Below are 20690 nucleotides of genomic sequence, written 5' to 3'. Positions count from 1 at the left end.
TTTCTTTTCTTTACTGTTACTTACTTTCCCTGTACAAAAGAGTGGATGGCAGCAGAAGTCCATGTTGTACACCTCACACCCTTGTGTGAGTAGCTCCTCCGTCTTACTATAAATATTTACTCGAATATGTTTCTTTTTCTTGGTCTTTTTTTTCGTTCTTTTCCTTTCCGAATTGCGCAAGTGCCGAGATAACTGTTTCCCTCTCGCTTAAACAACAACAATATATATTTCTTCCAAATGTACGTTATTCACAACTCCGTTGTACGCTAGTTTTCATTTATTTGTGTTAGTTTTACTTTAGTTTCGAATCTATCTCCAAACCATCGATTTATAGACGTATATATTGTCTGCGTGCTATGAAAGAAAAAAAAGGTCTCTCCAAAGGAGGAAGAAGAGCACTATCCCTGGTTGCGGAGACGCTGTAAGCGTGCTTTGTTCTGTTGTAGTAGAGCAGAGGCACGACGCTGCGAAGACCGTTCGTGTACCGCTCTCGTTGCCGCTGTCCCCTCTCTTTTATCTTTCGGCGCCGCTATCAAAGAGTTTTATTAGTTAGATATATAGATCACCAATTGCGGGGGAAGAGGGAAGAGCATACTCAAAGGAATGGTCGCTCTCTCTCTATATATATATTTGCTTATGACGATTTTAGTTGTTTTAGTGTCTTTTTCAATGGAATTACACCTTGCTGAACGTAATTCGCATAGGTAGTGCATTTACAGAATGAGGGGATGATTTCCACGACGACAAGATGGTCACCGGGTGTGCACCGCCATGTTTAAACACCCAGATCAAGTAAGAGTCCTCGGTGCTAATTGAAGGACGGTCCTTGTAAAAATAAAGAAAAAAATTACAATATGCATTAATGTTCCACCGTATCGGACTTTTCTTATCAGTGCGGATTGTCTCGAAAAGAACAGGGAGCCTTCTGCCGTGTAGATGCAGAGGAAGTGAGATAGGAGGCAATGTGAAGAGGGTTCCCTCGTTACAGTGTAGAAGCTGCTCCTCATCGGCGACCTGAGACGCTTCCCCATCCGCTGGTGTGTCTCTCCCCTCGTGTTAGCGGAGACGGAAAGGTAGAGACGGAGCGAACGCAGAGGACAGGATGGCGTCCCCCTCTCCGATTGGGCGGTGGACTCTTGAAGAGCGCGGAAGCCGTCCGCGACGGAGGAAGAAGAAGAGATAAAAACTAGCATTTTTTTCGGGAAAAAAAGATTATGTGCAACTCGACGTCGTGTTCTCTTGGTATCAACTGTGAAAAGTGTCAGAGGACCGTCAAGGCGTGAGCGCAGAACTCTCACCTTTTGAATGAAGAAAGCGTAAGGTTTCGCCGTCCTATCTGACGGTTTACTGCGTGTCCCACAGGTGGTTGGCAGTCAGGTCGCCTTTTCTTGTCATTCCTTCTTCTTCCCATCGAGACTCTCCTCTGCCTCCCCCCCGCCTCTCCTCCATCTAGATTTTTTTGTTGTTTTTGGTGTCTCTTTCGACGAAGGGAAAGAAAAAACCTCGGAACCTTCTATACGTCACTTTACGGTGTTGCAGTGCACGGCCGCATCGGCACTACACCCTACAAGCAAATGACGTCTAGGCCCCCTACGCGGCGGCTGGTAGACGTGTTGAAGCAAAACGGCAAACAGACGCTGGAGCGGCACGCCGTCGACCTCGCGGCGGCCGCCTCCTCCCTGCAAGCCGAGGCCATTCAAACACGCTTCTTGCGCAACCAGTTTCTCATCAGCCCGAAGTCCCTTCACCTGCTCGCCAGTGAGGACCTCCTGTCCCGCTGGCACGTATTCGGCGTGTACAAGCCGCCCTTCTGCCCGATGCGGAAGAGCGCCGCGGCGGACAACTTCCACCACGTGTCGGTAGAGTCCTTTGTGGAGGCAGCACTGCGGTCCAAGTCCATCTACCCCGTTCTGCGCCGAGCCCTCACGCCGGCTGAGATGCAGGTGCGGGTGCTGTATAACCTCGATACGTTTGCCTCCGGTCCGGTGCTGGTGGCGCTGTCGAACCACTATCAGTTCGCGGCGTCTCTGGCGACGACGACGATGGAATACGATGTGCTGGTGAGCGGACACTTACCGGTGCACGCCACGGGCAATCACACGAAGATCGACGTGCAGCAGCTCTTCCCCGGCGTGCCTCTTGCCAGAGCCTCGTCGTCCGCCGAGCCTTTCTCTGCAGGTAAGCAAACTGATATCACGGCGGCATCAACGTCCGCTGAAGCCTACTACGAAGTAAAGGAAAACGGCTATTATAGCGTGCACCCTGTTTCACTTATAAACTTGGTGATTGAGGCGCCTCCAACTTCTCAGCCACCAGCGCTGGAGCGCTTTGCGAGGGAGCAGCTGCACACGTGTATTGTTGGCGACCCCCTCGTCATGGGGGAACTCATGCACATTCGAGCGTCTGAGCAGGCGCCTTCGCGTATTGGAAACAGGAAAGAAACAAAGGAGGTGACCAACAGCAGTAGGAGCTCCTCTCAAACGTCTGCAGCGGACTCGAGGGCGTTGTCGAGCGACGGTGCCGCGCACGCAGCGGCGGTGAAGCTGGCCGCTAATCCGCACATCGTCTCCATGCGTGGCGACTGCGACTTCCCGCGCGTTTTCTTGCATCTCCGCACCGCCCGCGTTGACACCAGCGGCGAGCAGCGTCGACCTGCCGTTCTGCAGGACCCCGCTAGCACCAACACCAGCGGTAAGGGTGGCACTCCGCTGGCGTACAATTTCTCCATGAGCGGCTTGTCGTTCCCTGAGAAACAGCAGCAGCAGCAACAGGACGAGTTTGCGCAGAAGCAAGGGATTGAATTGCACTGTCACAAGTGTTTCAATGGGCTCGTCCAGAAGCAGCTGACCTCCTCCTTCAAGTCTCGTCGCCTAAGCTTGTTAGATGGCACGTGGACACCACAAGCTGAGTTCTTGTAACCAAGTGCGAAACAATGTTACAAGAACTCAGTCTACTATGCACTTCTTTCATGACAGCCGGAACAAAAGTTCGTGCTACCGCTGCCCTCTCCACTTCTTGAAGAGTGACCCTGACGCTGAGTTTAGTTGGACATCTTCACATTTTCAGCTGGCAAACAAACAAAAACCGAGAGGGATGAAGTTTTTTGTTTCTGGAATCTGGAAGCCTTTTGGCGCATGGATGTGAGAAGAACGGCGTTACAAAGTGCAGCTTTGTTTTTGTTTTGGTTGCGAAGGTGTTAAAGGTGGTTCGAGAAGTACGACTCCCTGAAACGTTGCTTTGCTTCCTTCTTCTTTGTGCAGGCAAGTGAGACGTTGTAACTGCCCACCCTTTTTGGTCGTCTTTTCCGCCTCGCCTCCAGCACTCTTCAACACCTATTAGCTCTTCTATTCGTTGCTTTCTTCGTCGTGTTTTTCTCTCCCTTTTTTCTCTTGTGGCCGCTGCTTTCCCCGTTCCTGGCTCAGTTTCCAAGCGTGACAGCGCACGGACAACTTCATTCCCTCCCCCCTCCCCCCTCCAAACACAAAACGTACATCCTCACATCAGCCTAAATTGTTCCTGTTCCTTCTCCGTGTGTGTGTGTGTGAGTGGCAAAACAGCAGAGCCACAAACCTTTCGCAAAATGGCCAACGCCGCTAACGCCGCTGCTGGGGCGAGAGAGGGCGACGGAGTCGTCATCCCCGACTCGAGCCAGCTAATGCACTCGAAGAAGCTGCACTCACTTGCCGATCAGCTGCAGGGCTCTCTGGTTGTCCTGCACCGCAAGATGTCTGGTATGGAGAAGCGAATACAGGTAACCGGCGGTGCAGCCCTGCTGCCGTTTCAGCTACGCCGCGCCAAGAAAGAAAAAGAGGAGCTGGCACGCGAAATTGCGGGAACGCAGCGAGCCATCAAACGTCTGCTCCTCATGTCCGAGCAAGTTGCGCAGATCATTGAGATGAAGCGGGTGGTTTTCCGCGATACGCAAGCGAGTTTGCTGAAGGAGATTGAGGATCTACAGAATGAGATCGACTCCAAGCAGGACACGATCCGCCGCGGTTACACCCAACGCATCAACATGCTGCAGCGCTACTGGCCCTGGCGACATCTGAGAGAGTTGGGCGACATCACCGTGGGCAAAACCTTTGAGGAAGAGCTCCGTCGTGGTCCCCGCTTCCGCAACGTGGGCATTCAGAACAACATCAAGTCGGATTACATCCGACAGCAAATTCACTGGCTGCAGCAACTTGGCTGCCAGGAGGGCCTCTTTCGAACTCACCTCCGTCACTTAGATGTCATGGTCGAGGATTTGAACGACGTGACGGAGCTGCTCGAAACCGCGATGACCTGCAGTGTGTGCGGCCTGATCTACGAGGAGCCGGTGCTGTTCTGGCCGTGTGGGCATTCCTTCTGCCTGCAGTGCTTCGCCTCGCTAGAGATTGCGCCGAGCCTGTACCGCTGTCCCACATGCGGGGCCGTCGGCAGCGAAGGCTATGTGCACAATTTGTTGTTGGCGGAGACGGTGTCGAAGTGGATGTTCAAAGATACCGGTTATGGGGACCTGCAGGCCCCACTGAGTGCGATTCGGGTGCACCTCTCTCGCTTTCGGCAGGACGAGATACGGGACCGCATCCTGGAGCTGCAAGAGGAACTGGGGCAATCGCAGGAGGCCGAGTTGACGAAGAAGTCCAACGAGGACACGGTTACCATTTCCTATCGCCTGTACTAAGCAGCAATGCGTCTGTGCTGGCGCGGTATAAATATAGTTGTATTCCTGAATGGGGGCCGTGTCGCCATGTGAGGGAGTGCGTGTGTGTGTGGATGGGTTTTGTGGCGCCACCGAAGTTGCTCGTTTTATCGCGTTTGACAACGCGTCATGTAAAGTAGCCTCTGTTTTATTCTAGAGCGTCTCTGCTGATTACCTTAAAAGGAAAAAGAATGAAACCCGCAAAGTTTGTGACGTTATGCTATTGTTGGTGTTATTGGGGTTGTCGCTCCAGTTTCGCGCAGCGCTGGAGGGACGCGTGCGTTCGTTGTTTCTGTGTGTCTTTGAAGCGGCAAGTATTGGTCGCCCATATCAGCACCTCAAGCTATCTTCTGATCGAAATGCGATGCAGAGGCACGCGTCATCGTGGAGAATAGTGCTCAGCAGAGGAATTGCTGCTCCGCTAGCAAACGGAGAGCAGCAACTTTTTTCTTCCTTTCCCTTGTCTGCTCTGCCAACATCACTCATCCCTCGCCTCCACGAACACACTTGCCAGCCTTTTAAACTCCTTTTTTTTTAAAAGCTGGAAACGAGCTGAGCCAACTTTCGCTTTTTCTGCTTTCCACCTGCAAAGGGTGAAAAAACAAAACACGGAAGTCAATAACATCAGCAGAAACACCAGCAAAAAAGAATGCGTGTAGACCGCGACGACGCAGAGGACATGCGTCGCTGCAAGGCGAAGGCGAAGCAGCGGCACTGGCAGGAGCGCCAAGACCGCTCCAAGGAAAACCGCGACGAAATTGAGCAATTGCAGGTGCGATGCGCTGACATGCGGCGGGAGCTGGAGAGCATCGCCGACTCCACCGAGGCAAACACCTCGACAGCACACGTGTACACCAAATTTGAGGAACTGCCCCTCTCACAGCGCACCATGATGGGTCTGGAGCGCGGTAAGTACACCACGCTCACCCCTATTCAGCGAGAGAGTCTACACCTAGCGCTAGCTGGCTTTGATGTTCTCGGGGCGGCAAAGACGGGCTCTGGCAAGACCCTCTGTTTTGTGATTCCAGTCCTGGAGAGTCTCTACCGCGAGCACTGGTCTGCGGACATGGGTGTTGGCGCGCTGCTGCTCAGCCCGACTCGCGAGCTGGCGCTGCAGATCTTCAAGGTGATGCAGCTCGTTGGACACAAACACGTCCACTCCGCTGCTCTCCTAACCGGCGGTCGCGACGTGCAGGAGGAGCGCAAGCGCCTCCACGCGATTAGCATCATCGTCGGCACCCCTGGCCGCGTGCTGCACCATCTGCAGGACGACGCCGAGCTGGTCTTGGACAACATGCAGCTTTTCTGCATGGATGAGGCCGATCGACTGCTTGATATGGGCTTCCGCGAGGCCATCACGAACATCGTGAAGTACCTGCCCCCGCAGCGGCAGACGCTGCTCTTCTCTGCGACGCAGACGACGGATGTGCAGATGCTTGCGCAGATGTCGCTCAAGAACCCGCGCTACGTCTCCACGCAGGCGATTACGGCGGCGCCGACGCCGACCACGCTGTGCCAGAACTTCCTGGTGGTCGAGCTCCACCGCAAGTTGGACGCGCTGCTGATGTTTTTGAAGCGCCACCCGCACGACAAGATTGTCGTCTTTGTGAGCACGTGCAATCAGGTGAAGTTTATGTACCTCGCCTTCTCGAAGATTCTGAAAAAGATGCGCATTCCCTCCATGTGCCTCACGAGTAAAATGAAGCAGTTTCGCCGCGAGGAGGTCTTTCTCACCTTCTGCCGGTGTAAGGCGGCGGTGCTCTTCTGCACCGATGTCGCCTCGCGTGGGCTGGACTTTCCGCTCGTGCACTGGGTCGTGCAGTACGACTGCCCGGAGAGCGCGCAGACGTACATCCACCGTGCCGGCCGCACGGCGCGTGCCGGGGCTCGCGGTGTCAGCCTGTTGTTTCTCACGCCGCGCGAGACGCCGATGCTCAGCTACCTGCACCACAAAAATGTCCCTCTGCGGGAGATCTCCATCAAGGCCGACTTCATGACGTCCAGCCAGGAAATCTTTGTCGCGTTGGTCGTGCAGGGCCTCAAGTACGAGGCGCAAAAGGCGTTTATTGCCTACCTGCGCTCCGTGTACTTTGCCTCCAATAAGAACGTGTTTGAGGTCGCCGCTATCGATGTTGAGGCGTTTGCGAAGTCGCTCGGTCTGCTGGTCGTACCGGACATGTCGGAGCTGACGAACCTGCAGCGCAGCGCGAAGAATTTGCCGTGGGATGTCGTGAACTTCATCGCAACGCGGTCGAATGACAAAGGTCACCTCACTCGCAAAGAGAAGCACCTGCAGGCCAGCGACATGTTCCGCGTGATGGAGCAGAAGCAGCGTTTTGCCAACAAGCAGGGCGCACTGAAGGGCGGTGAACCCAGTGGCGATTTCGACGGCACTGCGGCAGAGCACGATGACGACGACAACGATGGATTTCTAGTGAAGAAGGCTCCCACGACGCTCTCGTCGAGCTCCGCGGCGGGCAAAGCCAGCACCAGTGGTGCAGCCGACCATTGGAGCAGCAGCGGAACTACCAAGGACTCGATGCACCTTACTGTGGACGAGCGTCTTGCTGGGTTGTCGAAGAACAAGCGGCGAAAGCTGATTGAGAATCCTGACCTGCGGGTCCGCGACCTTGGCCTGAATGAGCACATCTTCTTCAAGGATGAGGATGAGGATGATGGGGATGGAGAGACGGCGGCCCGCGCATCCACGAGGGCGGGCAGGGAAACTGCCAAGTCCGACAGTGACGCAGAGGACGAGGACATGACCCGAGTGACAAATCTCATGCGGGGTGCCGTTGTGCACCGCGAAGACGAAACCGATGAAGAGGACGGGGCGGACTTCACCAGCAAGCTGCAGCACCGCATGCAGGCCATCAAGCCGGACGACTTGGAGCGGGCGAAGAAGATGCGCCGCCTGCGTCGCCTGCAACGGCAGGGCCGCGTCTCGCGCAAGTCGACGATCGATGAAAGCGGTGTGACGACCGAAAGCGGTGGACCACGACCGGCGAGGTTGGACGACGACTACAACGTTGAGGACAGCGACGATGACGCCTCGAGTACTGGCTCCCTTAGTCGTCTGCTGAAAGATTCCCGTGCCGGCGCGGACGATGACAGCGATGCTCTGAATGCCTTTGCTGCGGCGGAGGACGAGGAAGACGAGGCGGAGTTTGACTCGTCGAACGCGACGCGCAAGCGTAACAGCGGCAAGCGCACCTACCACGGCATTGACAGTAGCGACGATAACAACAGCGATGTGGATGACGAGGCGACAGGGGTCGAGGTAGAAACGGTTGTGCGGCCTCCACAAAAGAAGCAGAAGCGCACCCGTTGAGTACTGCGACGACGGACGATCGTGCGGACGCGGTGAGGCCAAAACGGCCTGCTGTTCTCATTATCGCGCACGTATATGTCGCCGCGCAATTCGTGTGGTAAAAGCTCGCTTCTTTCTTGACAGTCTGCGCTGCAGCGTTTTGTGCTGTTGTTTCGCCGGCCGGGTTCGTGTTTTGTGTCTCCTGCGCGCTTCCGCCATTTTGCTCTCCCCGCCGTCTCTAAGCACAGCGTTGATTTGACAGGGAAGTTTGACAAAACGAAAAAAGGACTGCACGACAGCTGCCGCGCGAAGACCCCGATGCAACGGCAGCGCTTTTTTTATATGGTAACATGGTGCGTCCTCTATTTAAACGCGGTTAATATTCTGTTTTTACTCGCTTAAGTTTTTCTTTCTTCAAGTTATTTTTTAATTATAATCTACTAAGTACGATGAAGCAGTTTTTGTGTGTTTTTCTGTTGTTTGAAGTTCAGCCGCTAAAAGTAAAAGAGGTAATGGTAATGATAGAGGTACCACGCTCGATGCAGACCGTACTCTACGAGCAGAAGCGCTCTTTTTTTCTTTTTTCTGCTTTGCGTTGTTCGTGCAGATTCATCACTTCGCATTCGAAGCGCAGTGACAAGTTGGCCTTTTGGCAGGTGCGCGCGCTGCTTTTTGAAACTGCTTCTGTTTAACAGAACCAAAATAGTAAGAATCAATGTAACACGTTTGCAAACGTTCGGTGTGCCGTAAAGCGAATTCAGCGTTAATCAGTTTTTATACTCCTGCCTCTTCGTTGTCTCTCCCTTTTTTCTCTCTTTGAAGTCCCTTTTTCTTCCGGTTTTGCGTGCTTTTCTTCTGTGCGTTTCACGCTTCATGTTTCGCCGGACTCCGTACTGGCCAAAAGTGGCGCGCTCGTGGACCAAGGCATCTATCAGTGCCGCCTCCGCTCACTTCCCGGATGCGGTGCGTGCCGCTGACCCTGCTGCCTCCCGCAGCGGCGCCACCTCTGCGAAGGAAACCCGCAACTGGTCGTTAAACGACAAGACGGTGAAAACGGCAGCTCTGCCGAAACCACTTGCGCTGGTGGTTAAGAAAGCGAAGCTCTACGGCGAACTCGTGCGGTTTACTCGGCCTATGGGGTGGCAGCTGCTGCTCATTCCCTGCTATTGGGGCTCTGCGTTGGCCGTCACGCGGGCCATGGTGTGGGAGGGGGCGGACCCAGCTGCCTTGTTTGCACCGTTTATCCCTCTCCACCTCGCCGTGCAGTTTCTGATCGGTGCGTACCTGATGCGAAGTGCTGGCTGCATTGTCAATGATATGTGGGACCGCAAGTTTGATCGATTGGTCGAGCGAACAGCGGAGCGACCGCTGGCGTCCGGCGCCGTGTCGATGCCCGAAGCCTGGGGTGTTCTCATCTCGCATGTCGCGATGGCGGGTGTCATCGCGATGAACCTGTCGCCCGCTGCGCTGACGGCCGCCGTCGCCATCACACCTGTCTGGGTCATGTACCCCTTCATGAAGCGCATCACCTACGCCCCACAGCTTTTCTTGGGTTTGTGCTTCAACTGGGGTATTTTTGTGGGCTACGCCGCGGTGCTTGGCCGGGTCGATCTAGCGATTTGCCTGCCCATTTACTGCGGGGCGGTGCTGTGGACGATCTTGTACGACACCATCTACGCTTATCAGGACCGCCGCGACGACCTGAAGTGCGGGGTGAAGAGCACCGCCATTTGGATTGGGGATCGCAAGCACATTCTCTCGGCCGCGGTGGCACCGATCGGTGCGTGCATGCTGCTCACGGGCTTCCTCGCCTCGCAGTCTCTGCCCTACTACATTGGTATCCTGATGTGCATGTACCACCTGCACGGCATCGTCGACGACGTGAACATCTACGACAGCTGGTCGTGTGCGCAGGGCTTCAAGCGGAATGTGCGCTTGGGCCTCTACGTGCTGCTTGCGATGTGTGTCGGCAACGTGTGCTGGGCCGCCGCCTCCGAGCACGAGACGGAGCACGACAAGAAATTGGACAGTGTCCCGCAGTCGTCGCTGCTGTCGCGCTTTCTCTTCTTGGACCAACACGCGGAGCGCCGCACGTACAACACGGAGAGCTTTAACTGGGTGGATCGCGCTGTGCACCCGGCCTTTGTGCAGGCGGAGAGTGCGAAGGCCGCTGGATTGACCGAGGCGCCGCCGATCCCGTCGTGGATGCGGCGGGAGTACCTCGGCCAGAACGTGTCCACGGTTCTTACCTTCTGTGGTGTACCGGAAGAGAAGGTGGAGGCGTGGGCGGCGAAGTGGTACGAGTTGTCGGATCACTATAACATGTTCTCCAAGCTCTCCATTTAAATAATTACAGAGGAACTTTTTTAATCCTCCAACGGAAGAGGAATGAAGGAAAGGAAGAGAAACGTGGGAAAGCTGTTCAAAGGTCTTTTTGCCCTTAAGAAGAGGAGGATGTTTCTTCGCGATTACTTTTTCTTCTTTTCGACATTGCGCAGTTAAAACGGGAGGCGCCCCGTCGCACTCGTCTGCTGTGGTGCTGAGTTCGACGAAGCTGCTCTCACGAAGCAGACCTTTTAGCGTCTCGTCTTTCGGTTATATATATATATCTACACACACATGATACTCTTTCGTTTGTTTTTTTGAAGATGATAAAAACTATCGAACTGGCGGAACGTGTGTTTTGTTTTTCTTTTGCGGCAAGCGCTCAGTCCTTTGTGCCCCTGAATTGTCTTCTTCGTTACCGTCGTGATCGCGGCTGGCGGCTCTAACCTTACAATGATTCAAAACATGTTTCTTTTGGCTTCTGGGCAGTGTTCATGGGCGCAGAGTCGGTTGCGTCTCTTCCCTTTGGTTGTCCGTTTTGGTTTTCTTTTCTTTTTACTGCAGAGTTACCGATTTCTGGGCGCAGCGCTTTCAGTTACTGGAGCGGGGGCTCTTTTTCACAGTCAAGAATGCATACACTTTGCACCGGCAGTACCACCACGCAGAACGAAAAAGGGGCTCGAATGTGAAAAGTAGGAAGGAAGGACGAGCTAGATGCTTGTCTTCTCCGTGAAACGCATTCAGTTGAGGACGCTCCCTCTCACCAATGGGCATTTTCTTTGTGCTGTCATCGCACCCATGAAGGGCTTTAGCGTTAGCACCGGAACGCAAATCATTCATGGTGTCTTCATGTGCATGAAGCGATGCAGCCGTGCTCACCGGATCTTCGTATCAACCTTCTCTCCGGGATATGTGCGTCTGTTGTGTCACTTCACTTATCTTCTTGCATCTCTTACTTCTCTTCCGACGTGCACCTTCCCCCCCCCCTCCCATTCTATACCTCTCATTATGCCGCTTACGGGACGTAACGAACGGTAGAATTGCGCTTTTTCGCCTCTCTAATCGAATTATTCTGATTTGCTGTGCGTACACCGTACTCGTTGCGCGCATACCTCGCACCAACAGCTGTTCATTTGTTTATGGTAGTTTGCTCTTTATCGTTGACAAAGGGAAAAAAAGCCAAAAAAAAACATACTCAACGCCCGATTTAGCTTCTTCTCGCTGAACTCACTAGCATTGTTTCCCTGCAAGTATCATTTGTTTTTGTTTTCCTCTAACTGTTGCCGCGACAGTCCTACTGTGGTCACCATCCGCACGTTCTCCATAGCTGATTTTGCTTGCAACGAACGTATCATTCTTTGCCGCCGGTGCTTCACGCCACACCGTCCCTTTCTCCTTTAGTGACCTTACAAAAAGCTTTTCTCTTTTTTGTTGTTGTTCTCCTACACGCGACCTGCGTCACTTTATTTTTCTTCTCCTCGACAATAGTTATTCTTTATCCCAACTATTGTGCTTCTCCTCCTTATGTCTGCTCCGCCGTTTATTGCCGTTGTATCCGACATGGACGGCACGTTTCTGTCGCCGCATCACACCGTGTCGAAGCGCACGCGTGACGTCGTCGAGTTCATGCAAAAGGAACAGGGCATTCCCTTCCTCTTCGCCACCGGTCGCCACCACGTTGACGTTCTGGCCACCGTACGCAAAATTCATCTCGAAGGCTACGTGCTGACCAGCAACGGCGCTCGTGCACACGACCCGGCAGGGAAGGTGGTGATGAGGCAGGACATGGACCCTGCGCTGGCGCGAGAGCTTGCGTGCTTTGCGGTGGACAACAAAGACATCACGACGAGCATCTACCAAGAAGATGCGTGGCGCATGAACCGGGACACGGAGGACATGAAGGAGTACTACGAGGACAACAAGGATGTGTTTTTCCCGGTGATGTTCGACCCTCCCACACACGAGAGCTACGCCGGGGTGTACAAGGTCTACTACACCTCCGACCGCCACGAGACAGCGAAGCTGGGGGAGCTGGAGATGAAGCTGAAGGAGACGTTTGGCTCGCGCGTCTACATCGCCTACTCCGTTCCTCGCTGTATGGAGGTGATGCCAGCCGGTGTGAACAAAGCCTCCGGACTCAGTCTCTTGCTGAAGCAATATATTTTCCCAAGCGACCCACGCAGCGGAGCGGAGCTGCTGAAGGCCTGCATCGCCTTCGGCGACGGCGAGAACGACGCGCCGATGCTGATGGCAGCTGGTCACGGCTGCGTCATGTCGAACGCACAGACTCGCCTGTTGGATCTTATCCCGCTTGGCGCGGACCCGCATCTGGAGAAGATCGGCTCCAACGCCGAGGACGCGGTGGCACAGAAGCTCATTGAGGTGTTCCACTTGGATATGTAGGTTCTGTGTCGTCCGCGGCTGCTTTTGTACGATCATAATTCTATACGAAAGATACGAATGTACTCGATCCACATCAAAACGTACGTGAATTGTGGCATTTCTTGGACAAACAGGAGTGCTCCTTCTCACCTCTCTCTTCAGCTGTTGTTGTTTGCTATGGCACGTTGTGTACTGTCAGCGCGAGCTTCCAGTGCTGTTACCTTTAAGTAAGCAGCTTTTCAAAATTCAAAACTTGTGCGAACTCTCTCAGGAGCGGAGAGCGATGGGAAGATGATGCGATGACGCTCTTTTCAACGTCTCCGCTCCTTCCAGCTGCCTTGGGTATCACCGGGCTTTTTGGTGTTTTCTGTGTTTTCATACTTTTTCTCCCCCCGCTCTTTTTCTTTGCAGACCTCCCTTTGCTTTTCTGGGGAGTGTAATGCTCGTAAGGCTCGTCGCCTCTCCTCGTTCATGTCTTGTCAATCAAGTCTGTGTAAAGTTTTTTTCTTCCGCCGTAACTTTGCGCCACCCGAGCGCCGCATGTGCTCAAGCCAATTAATTGAAGTTCGAATACGGTGTTTCGGCTGAGTATAGCAGCGAACCCAAGTTGTCATCCAACGGAGTATTTCTGTTGGCTAACTGTGCGTGGAGGCGATGCTACCCACGAACTTGCAACGCACTACGTACCGTGGTCCGGTGTGCTGTTCGTGTTTTCACCCCTCTCGCGCGATCCCACGCCCGCTTCTTCTCCTTTTTTGTTGGACCGCAACTACAAAGCCACAGGTTCTCTTTTTGTGTTTCTTCTGCATACAGGCACGCCCCCTCAAAAGGGAAAAACATAGAAGCTTCTTAATGTCCTCTCACTGCATACGCACTGCTGTCGCATAAAGCTGTAGGGCGTGCGCATTTTTGTCTACCTCTCCTGTGGCTTCTCAGCTCCAAAAACATATTCCCTCAAACGGACGGCTTCATTCGGTCGGAAGAGCGGGTTGTTGTTTTTTAGCTCCGCCCGTCTTGAGCGTCGTTTGTGATACGAAGCATTGCGATGTTCTGCTCCGCGTGGCTACGCGCCGCCGCAACAGCTACAGCGGGTGTTGCTGACGCCGCGGCGAACTTCCGCTTTGTCGCGTCCGACATGGACGGCACGATTCTCACGCCGCAGCACACCCTCAGCGAGTTCGCCACCGAGACGCTGCGCCGGCTGACGCAGGATCGTCACGTCCCCTTCGTCTTCGCCACTGGCCGCTTCTACGCGGATGTGGCGGCGATCAACAAAGACATGCAGCGCTTTTTCTACGAGCGTCGCCAGGCCCTGCCGCCTGTCGCTGGCGCGACGTGGGAGGGGACGCCGACCTACATCATCACTTCCAATGGGGCGGTGGTGCACAACGCAGAGACGGGCGAGGTGGTGCTGAAGCGTATGATTGACCCAGCACTTGCACACGAGATCTACCACCTGCTGCCCTCCAGCGAGACACGCATCAACACCGGGATGATTCACGGCGACGCCTGGTGGTATCGCATGGACTGGGAAGAAATGCTGCAGTTTCACAAGCAGTCCGGGTGCCGCTACAAGGTAGTCCCGCGCCTGACTTGGGACGTGACGAGAGGTGTGGACCACGTCTACAAGCTCTTCTTCTCCAGTTGGGACCGTCCCTTGCTGGACAAGTTGGAGCAGCTGCTGCAGGAGCGCTACGGCAAGTTGCTCACGGTGACGTTTTCGTCATCGTACAGTGTGGATATTATGGCGAAGGATGTCACGAAGGCTTCTGCACTGCGACACCTCTTTCAGCGGATGGAACCTCTCCCGAAGGAATCGCCGCAGGAAGCCAGCGAAGCAGCGCGACTGAAGGCTACGATTGCCTTTGGCGACGACCTCAATGATGCGGCCATGCTGACGGAGGTCGGACGCGGCTTTGTGATGGGCAATTGCAACCCGCAGCTGAAGGTGCGCTGTCCGCAGTTAGAGGTCATCCAGACCAACAGCGAGGACGCTGTCACGAAGAAGATCCGCGAAGTCTTCCAACTCGATTGAGTGAATTGAGATGTTTCCTTTGTATTGTAATGCAGTACCTTTTTTTTTTACGATTATTTTGCTGCGCGAGCCTGCGCATTTGTGGCTGTTTGGGGTTGATTGCAGAGGTTTTTGTCGCGATGCATGCGGTGCTGCCGTTCATGCACACGCACAACACACCAAATGCGCACGCTAACTTTTCATATCGGTAGACTTTGCAACGCTTCAATAGTTGTAAAGCTCTTCCGGTGTCGGTGCAAACAGTGACTTCCTATAACAGCGGACACACGGGTATGCTCTTGCTGGAGACGTCCGTTGTGTAGCTCTCTCGCTCTCTCGCTCGTGTGTGCGCTACCGTGTGTGTGATCCTTCGCTGTTGAAACTCCCAGCTTGGATGCTTTCACCCCCTCCCCCCGGTCTTTCCCGCACTGGTGTCGCTGCGACTTTGATTTCTGCAACGGTGATTTATCTCTTCCCTTTTTTCTTTTGAAGAGAAACGATCTGTTCAAAGTCATCTCTGCGTGGGGAAGCGTTCAAGACGAGAGCCATACATTATAAAAACTTATCCGCAAAAGAGGGAAGGTGAAAGTCCCACCGCTGGTTTAGAGGCAGCCTTCTTTGTTTTGTTGTTTCGCAGTGACTTACCGCTGGCGTTCCAAGGAGTACGATATATATAGATACTGACTTCTCCACAGAAACAATGTCGGCTGCGTTCCGCTACGTTGTGTCCGACATGGATGGGACGCTTTTTTCGCCCGACCACGTCATCAGCGACTACACCCGCGATACCCTTAAAGCCCTCGTGCACAAGCACGGCGTCACGCTTATCTTGGCTACCGGTCGCCACTACGCCGATGTGAAAGTTATCGCCGACAACCTGAAGCAGTACATTTGGGGAGACGACAACGCCACTGGCAGGGCACCATCGCCCGCCAACCCGTCTCGGGCACCCATGATGTACCTCCTCACGTCGAACGGCGCCATCGCACACAACGCCGTCACGCACGAGCTGGTCTTCCAGACCTGTGTGGATCCCCTTTTTGTTGAAAAGCTCTATCATCATCTGCCGGACAGCGAAGAGGTGGTGAACACGAACGTGTACCAGCAAGAGGATTGGATCTGCCGCATCGACTGGCCGTGGACGTTACAGATCTACAAGGAAAGTGGTATTAGCTACAGGTGCGTACCGAATGCGCCGCCGCGGTCTGCGGAGCCGGTGCCGAGCACGGCGCCAAGCGGGTGGAACCGCGGCGTGGCCGTGGGCAACTACGACGACATCTCGAAGGTGTTCTTTTTGAGTTACGACACCGACCGTTTGCAGTCGCTAGTGTCGGACGTGGAGGCAATTGCAAAGTCCTGCGGAGGCACTCCCTTCTCCTTGACCTTCTCCTCCTTCATGTGCTTAGACATCATGGCAGAGGGCGTGTGCAAGGGTCAGGCGCTTCGCAAACTGCTTGAGATCGCTGTGTCGCCGAAGGAAGGGAGAGACGTGGTGGCAGAAGCGTTGGAGGCTTCGATTGCGTTTGGCGATGGGCTGAACGATGCAGAAATGCTGACGGAGGTGGGCAAGGGCTGTGTGATGGGTAACGCCACACCGAAGCTAATGGAGCAGCATCCGGAGCTGGAGGTAGTGCTGCCGAACAGTGAAAACGGTGTAGCGGAGAAGCTGCGCACCGTGTTTGGCATTCCTGCTAGCTAATCACTTAAACGGAAAGAAGCGTAGAATCAAAAGCACTCAATGCATATTTTGTTGATGTGCCTTTTCCTGCTGCCTCTCTTTGCTTTTTATTTCCGCCGAAGGCGCTGTTTTCTTTTTTTCTTTTTTTTCTTCTTCGTTCACAACTCATTTTTCGCACTTCACATGGCGTAGGTGACGCGGATGGGTGGACGCTTCACCACCCACACAGCTGACAGTCGAATTTGGTGCATCGTAGGAGGGCACGATTACTATTATTATTATTATTATTATTCATTATTGTTGCTGCATTTGCCTTGACGCAATTCCACAGCAAGACGAGAAAAAGGGCGTGGTGTTGATGCAGCTGCTTAAAAAAAAAAAAGGAATAAACATCTGATGAAGACTGTGTGTGTATGTGAGACGCTTGAGTCCTGTTTTCTATTCTGCCACGGGGTCAGGAATCCTTTCGCTGCCACGCCTTCCATGCTCTTCAACTACGACCGAAAAGAAGCAGTCTTATTTCTGCGCTATCTTTTTGTTGTTTCTCTTCATTCATTCCTTTCTCGTTCTCTGCCGCTTCTTAACATCTTGCAGCATCCGCTCAAACGAACGATTTATCACAGGGACCATTCATTCAGCTGATCTTCAGTGCAGCGGAAGTAAAACAATTATTTGAGGTCTTCTTTTGCTGCTCTCGTCCTTGAAGAAAAATCTCAAGAAACAATACGAAGCACATTGCTAACGTTGATCGTTCATTCACTTTTTTACTTTTCATGAACATGAGTTGCGCGATCAGTTAGTGACGATCATACAACCCCCACCGAAAACTGACAATTCTATTTCCCTCTCCCAAAAAAAAAAAAACACAAAAATGACAACCTCAGTCCGGTACGTCATCGCCGACATGGACGGGACGCTCCTGTCGCCCGACCACGTCATCAGCGACTACACCCGCGATACCCTTAAAGCCCTCGTGCACAAGCACGGCGTCACGCTCATTCTGGCTACGGGCCGCAACGCGGCGGACATCAAAATCGTCTCCAACAATCTGCGAAAATACATTTGGGGAGAAGACATCACTTTGGACCGTCCTTCATCGCCCGCCAGCCCGTCTCGGGCACCCATGATGTACCTCCTCACGTCCAACGGCGCCATCGCACACAACGCCGTCACGCACGAGCTGGTCTTCCAGACCTGTGTGGACCCCGCCATCGCGGAGAAGCTCTACCGACTCTTGCCGGACAGCGAAGAGGTGGTGAATACGAACGTGTACCAGCAAGAGGACTGGATCTGCCGCATCGACTGGCCGGAGATGCTGACGGTGCACAAGGAAAGCGGGATTCAATTTATCCACGTGCCAAATGCGCCGCCGCGGTCTGCGGAGCCGGTGCCGAGCATGGCGCCAAGCGGGTGGAACCGCGGCGTGGCCGTGGGCAACTACGACAACATCTCGAAGGTATTCTTCATCACCGATGACGAGGCACGTCTTCCTTCATTGGCGGAAGAGGTGCAGAAGATTGCGGTGTCGTGCGGCGGCAACCCCGTCTCGCTCACCTTCTCGGCATCCGACTGCATGGACATCATGGCAGAGGGCGTGTGCAAGGGTCAGGCGCTTCGCAAACTATTCAGCGTGCTTTTGTCGCCGAAGGAAGGGAGAGACGTGGTGGCGGAAGCGTTGGAGGCGTCGATTGCGTTTGGCGATGGGCTGAACGACGCAGAAATGCTGACGGAGGTGGGCAAGGGCTGTGTCATGGGCAACGCGAGTCCGAAACTCAAGGCGCTGCATCCGGAACTGGAGGTGGTGTTGCGGAACGGCGAGGATGGTGTGGCAAAGAAACTGCGCAGTGTGTTTGGCATTCCCCTGTAGCCGAAATGCAAGTGCAAACGTCGAAGAGCACAGAGGGAAGAAATGCCAAAAATGAAACGGTGGAGCAACTGAGATGTGGTGGAGACCTCGCCACAATCGTACCTCGCGCAACCGGTAAACAAGTATCGTAGTTCCTACAATCCGGAGATGCAGCGATGAAGCACGAATGGAATACAAATAAAAGAAATGCGTCGTAAAACTTCAACCAAGGAAACGTCTTGCGCCTCAAACGGCCGAGAAGTCGCCGTTGAGCGCTGCAGGTTTGTTTTGATTCTTTTTATGAGTCTATTTGCCTTTTCATTGTGTGTTATTTGGGGTTGGAAGGCATGAATTGATTGCCAGCGTCGCATCGGCAAGAAGAACGCTTTCCGTTTGAAAAAGGAAGAGAGGCTTGAGGAAACGTGTGAAGGGAGGAAAACACCTATCATCCATACGGTATTGTGTTGCTTGTTTGGCTTTGTTCTCTGCGCTGTGGACGCTGTGTGCTGGTGTAGGGAAGAAAGGCGGGGGGGGGGGGGAGGGCGAGGACGTGCGCCAAGATACGCTGGCTTTTTTAAAGTGAACAAGAAAACAGCAATAACAGTGCGAGACGTACTGACGCGAACGGATGCGTTCTCGAAACTTTACCGTGAGGACTCGTCTTATTATTTTTTTTCAAACCAGTTTACCTGTGCTGCATCATGTAGAGTCCCCACAACCTTTTTTTTCCCCTCGGAACTTTTCTCTTCTCATTTGATTAACAGGAAAAGAAAACATTCTTGCTCTTTAATATCGTTTCCGTTCACTTCGCTCAGCGCCAAAACCGAAACTCTATAACGACTACAATCAAAGAAGTATCGTAGGTGGTGTTAATGCTACTCAACGTTGGCGACCGTAGGTAACAGTTGTGTTCACTCACGTTGCTGCATGCCCAGGTCTGGCTTGCTTCTTCGTCTGCTCGCCTATGCTCCATTGTGCGCGTTGACTTTACGTTTTGCTGTTATTATTATTGTCATTATTATTATTCTCTCCGTTTTACTTCCGCCTTCTTCCTTCTCTGTTTTCCGATCTCCTCTTTCCGGCTCTGTGAGGATATCAGTAGTTGTATTTTATCTACAAGCTGCAGCCGTACAGAAGTAGGGCGTAAATGCCGTTGTGCAACCTCTCACGAAGAGAAACGAACCCTCCCCCTCCCCCCCCCACCACACACACAAAGTCCCATTCATGAGAGCTGTGCAACCCGCTGGACCTCTTCTTTAAAAATCTGTTTTCTCTTCCTCCCCCTCCCCCCTTTCCCTATCGATCCCCATGTCAATTCGTATCGTTTTCGCCGACCTGGACGGCACGCTGCTCGACACGCATCGCGTTGTTTCCGCTTTCACTCGCGATGTGCTGCGCCGCCTCCACACGGAGCGCCCATGCGTGAAATTTGTCGTAGCGACGGGGCGGCCCTACCAAGACGTGATGGAGTCCATGAAGCTGCTGCAGCTCCACCCCGATTACATCATCTCCAACAACGGAGCGGTCGTCCATCAAGGTGAGACGGACAAACGCGTCTGCCAGCACACGTTAAGGGCAGACGTGGTGCGGCGAGTCCTTGCCCTTCCGCTGCCCAGCGAACCGGTGCACGACCCCTCCTCCATGGCAGAGGCAACAGGAAGTCCGCCGGTGGCCCCAGTCGTGGCGGCAAACCTTTTCCGTGAGCAGGACTGGGTGTCCACCTGCAAAGTGACGGGCATGGGCCGCACCTATCGGCCGAATTTCCAGCCTCGCGTTGTCGCTGACCTTCCCCTGGCGAACGAGTATCATGAGCAGGTGTACAGCTTGTTTTTCTACGGTCCGCATGAGCATCTGCTGCCGATTGAACGAGCGCTGCGGCGCGACTTTGCAGAGGACGTGACCTTCTCCTTTTCGTTGCCGTACATTCTCGACGTGGCGCCGCGCGCCGTGGACAAGGCCACCGCGCTGCGGGACGTGCTCAAGCTGCTGCAGCTTTCCCCGGAGGATGCAGCGGCCTTCGGCGATGGAATGAACGACCTCCCCATGCTCACCGCCGTCGGGCACGGCTACGTGATGGCGAACTCGCTCCCTGAGCTCTTTGCGGCCGCCCCACACCTGGAAGTGATTGGATCGAACGCCGACGACGGCGTAGCCAAGAAGCTGCTCGCGCTGTTCTTTCCCTGAAAAACGAAGCAGTACTCATGGGAAGAGGCGGTCGCTACCTGCACAGCTCTGGCAGAGGAAGCAAGTATCTACGAAAACGAAAGCGCGTATCTTGTGGTCGACTCTTTCCGTGATGCTGAAGCAATCCGTCGTCTTGCCAAACACACAAACAAAAATGCCTACCAAATCGTGACCTCCACTTCACCGAGTCGCTTTCTTTAAAATACAGAGAATTCCACAGCCCCTGAAGTGCTAGCTTCTGCTTTCTGGAATCCAACTGAATGCGGC

At 53.9% G+C, this 20690-nt stretch overlaps 9 protein-coding genes across 13 annotated transcripts; all 9 read left to right on the top strand.

Annotated features, from left to right (window-relative positions):
* Nucleotides 1-537: 537 nt before the first annotated feature.
* ABB37_01689 (hypothetical protein) lies at nt 538-2918 on the top strand (the record flags this gene model as incomplete). 2 transcript variants are annotated; one of them, XM_015798292.1, is made up of 1 exon in its annotated part: nt 538-2918. In XM_015798292.1, exon 1 carries the CDS (start codon nt 1575-1577, stop codon nt 2916-2918), a length of 1344 nt encoding a protein of 447 aa, XP_015663812.1. In that variant the 5' UTR covers nt 538-1574. The 2 variants fall into 2 exon arrangements, with proteins under 2 accessions (XP_015663812.1, XP_015663811.1); XM_015798291.1 differs by having other exon boundaries at nt 1453-2918.
* Nucleotides 2919-3580: 662 nt separating this feature from the next.
* ABB37_01688 (hypothetical protein) lies at nt 3581-4666 on the top strand (the record flags this gene model as incomplete). The annotated part of the gene is made up of 1 exon (XM_015798290.1): nt 3581-4666. The coding sequence occupies one exon, from the start codon at nt 3581-3583 to the stop codon at nt 4664-4666; it is 1086 nt and encodes a 361-aa protein (XP_015663810.1).
* A 531-nt stretch (nt 4667-5197) lies between these two features.
* ABB37_01687 (putative Atp-dependent RNA helicase) lies at nt 5198-8015 on the top strand (the record flags this gene model as incomplete). 2 transcript variants are annotated; one of them, XM_015798289.1, is made up of 1 exon in its annotated part: nt 5198-8015. In XM_015798289.1, the coding sequence occupies exon 1, from the start codon at nt 5334-5336 to the stop codon at nt 8013-8015; it is 2682 nt and encodes an 893-aa protein (XP_015663809.1). In that variant the 5' UTR covers nt 5198-5333. The 2 variants fall into 2 exon arrangements, with proteins under 2 accessions (XP_015663809.1, XP_015663808.1); XM_015798288.1 differs by having other exon boundaries at nt 5225-8015.
* Nucleotides 8016-8815: 800 nt separating this feature from the next.
* On the top strand, nt 8816-10340 carry ABB37_01686 (putative mitochondrial Prenyltransferase; the record flags this gene model as incomplete). Its single annotated transcript, XM_015798287.1, has 1 exon — nt 8816-10340. Exon 1 carries the CDS (start codon nt 8868-8870, stop codon nt 10338-10340), a length of 1473 nt encoding a protein of 490 aa, XP_015663807.1. The 5' UTR covers nt 8816-8867.
* A 1016-nt stretch (nt 10341-11356) lies between these two features.
* Nucleotides 11357-12722, top strand: ABB37_01685 (putative haloacid dehalogenase-like hydrolase; the record flags this gene model as incomplete). Its single annotated transcript, XM_015798286.1, has 1 exon — nt 11357-12722. The coding sequence occupies exon 1, from the start codon at nt 11880-11882 to the stop codon at nt 12720-12722; it is 843 nt and encodes a 280-aa protein (XP_015663806.1). The 5' UTR covers nt 11357-11879.
* A 389-nt stretch (nt 12723-13111) lies between these two features.
* ABB37_01684 (hypothetical protein) lies at nt 13112-14736 on the top strand (the record flags this gene model as incomplete). 3 transcript variants are annotated; one of them, XM_015798285.1, is made up of 1 exon in its annotated part: nt 13112-14736. In XM_015798285.1, exon 1 carries the CDS (start codon nt 13747-13749, stop codon nt 14734-14736), a length of 990 nt encoding a protein of 329 aa, XP_015663805.1. In that variant the 5' UTR covers nt 13112-13746. The 3 variants fall into 3 exon arrangements, with proteins under 3 accessions (XP_015663805.1, XP_015663804.1, XP_015663803.1); XM_015798284.1 differs by having other exon boundaries at nt 13478-14736; XM_015798283.1 differs by having other exon boundaries at nt 13484-14736.
* A 679-nt stretch (nt 14737-15415) lies between these two features.
* Nucleotides 15416-16414, top strand: ABB37_01683 (haloacid dehalogenase-like hydrolase-like protein; the record flags this gene model as incomplete). The annotated part of the gene is made up of 1 exon (XM_015798282.1): nt 15416-16414. The coding sequence occupies one exon, from the start codon at nt 15416-15418 to the stop codon at nt 16412-16414; it is 999 nt and encodes a 332-aa protein (XP_015663802.1).
* A 572-nt stretch (nt 16415-16986) lies between these two features.
* ABB37_01682 (Haloacid dehalogenase-like hydrolase-like protein) lies at nt 16987-18260 on the top strand (the record flags this gene model as incomplete). Its single annotated transcript, XM_015798281.1, has 1 exon — nt 16987-18260. The coding sequence occupies exon 1, from the start codon at nt 17265-17267 to the stop codon at nt 18258-18260; it is 996 nt and encodes a 331-aa protein (XP_015663801.1). The 5' UTR covers nt 16987-17264.
* A 1069-nt stretch (nt 18261-19329) lies between these two features.
* ABB37_01681 (putative haloacid dehalogenase-like hydrolase) lies at nt 19330-20423 on the top strand (the record flags this gene model as incomplete). The annotated part of the gene is made up of 1 exon (XM_015798280.1): nt 19330-20423. Exon 1 carries the CDS (start codon nt 19548-19550, stop codon nt 20421-20423), a length of 876 nt encoding a protein of 291 aa, XP_015663800.1. The 5' UTR covers nt 19330-19547.
* Between the last annotated feature and the right edge of the window lie 267 nt (nt 20424-20690).

Source organism: Leptomonas pyrrhocoris, assembly GCF_001293395.1.
Source record: "Leptomonas pyrrhocoris isolate H10 chromosome Unknown, whole genome shotgun sequence".
NCBI classification, from domain to species: Eukaryota; Euglenozoa; class Kinetoplastea; order Trypanosomatida; family Trypanosomatidae; genus Leptomonas; species Leptomonas pyrrhocoris.
The sequence above is the reverse complement of the archived record's forward strand: the minus strand, read 5'-3'. Positions and strand labels throughout refer to the sequence as shown.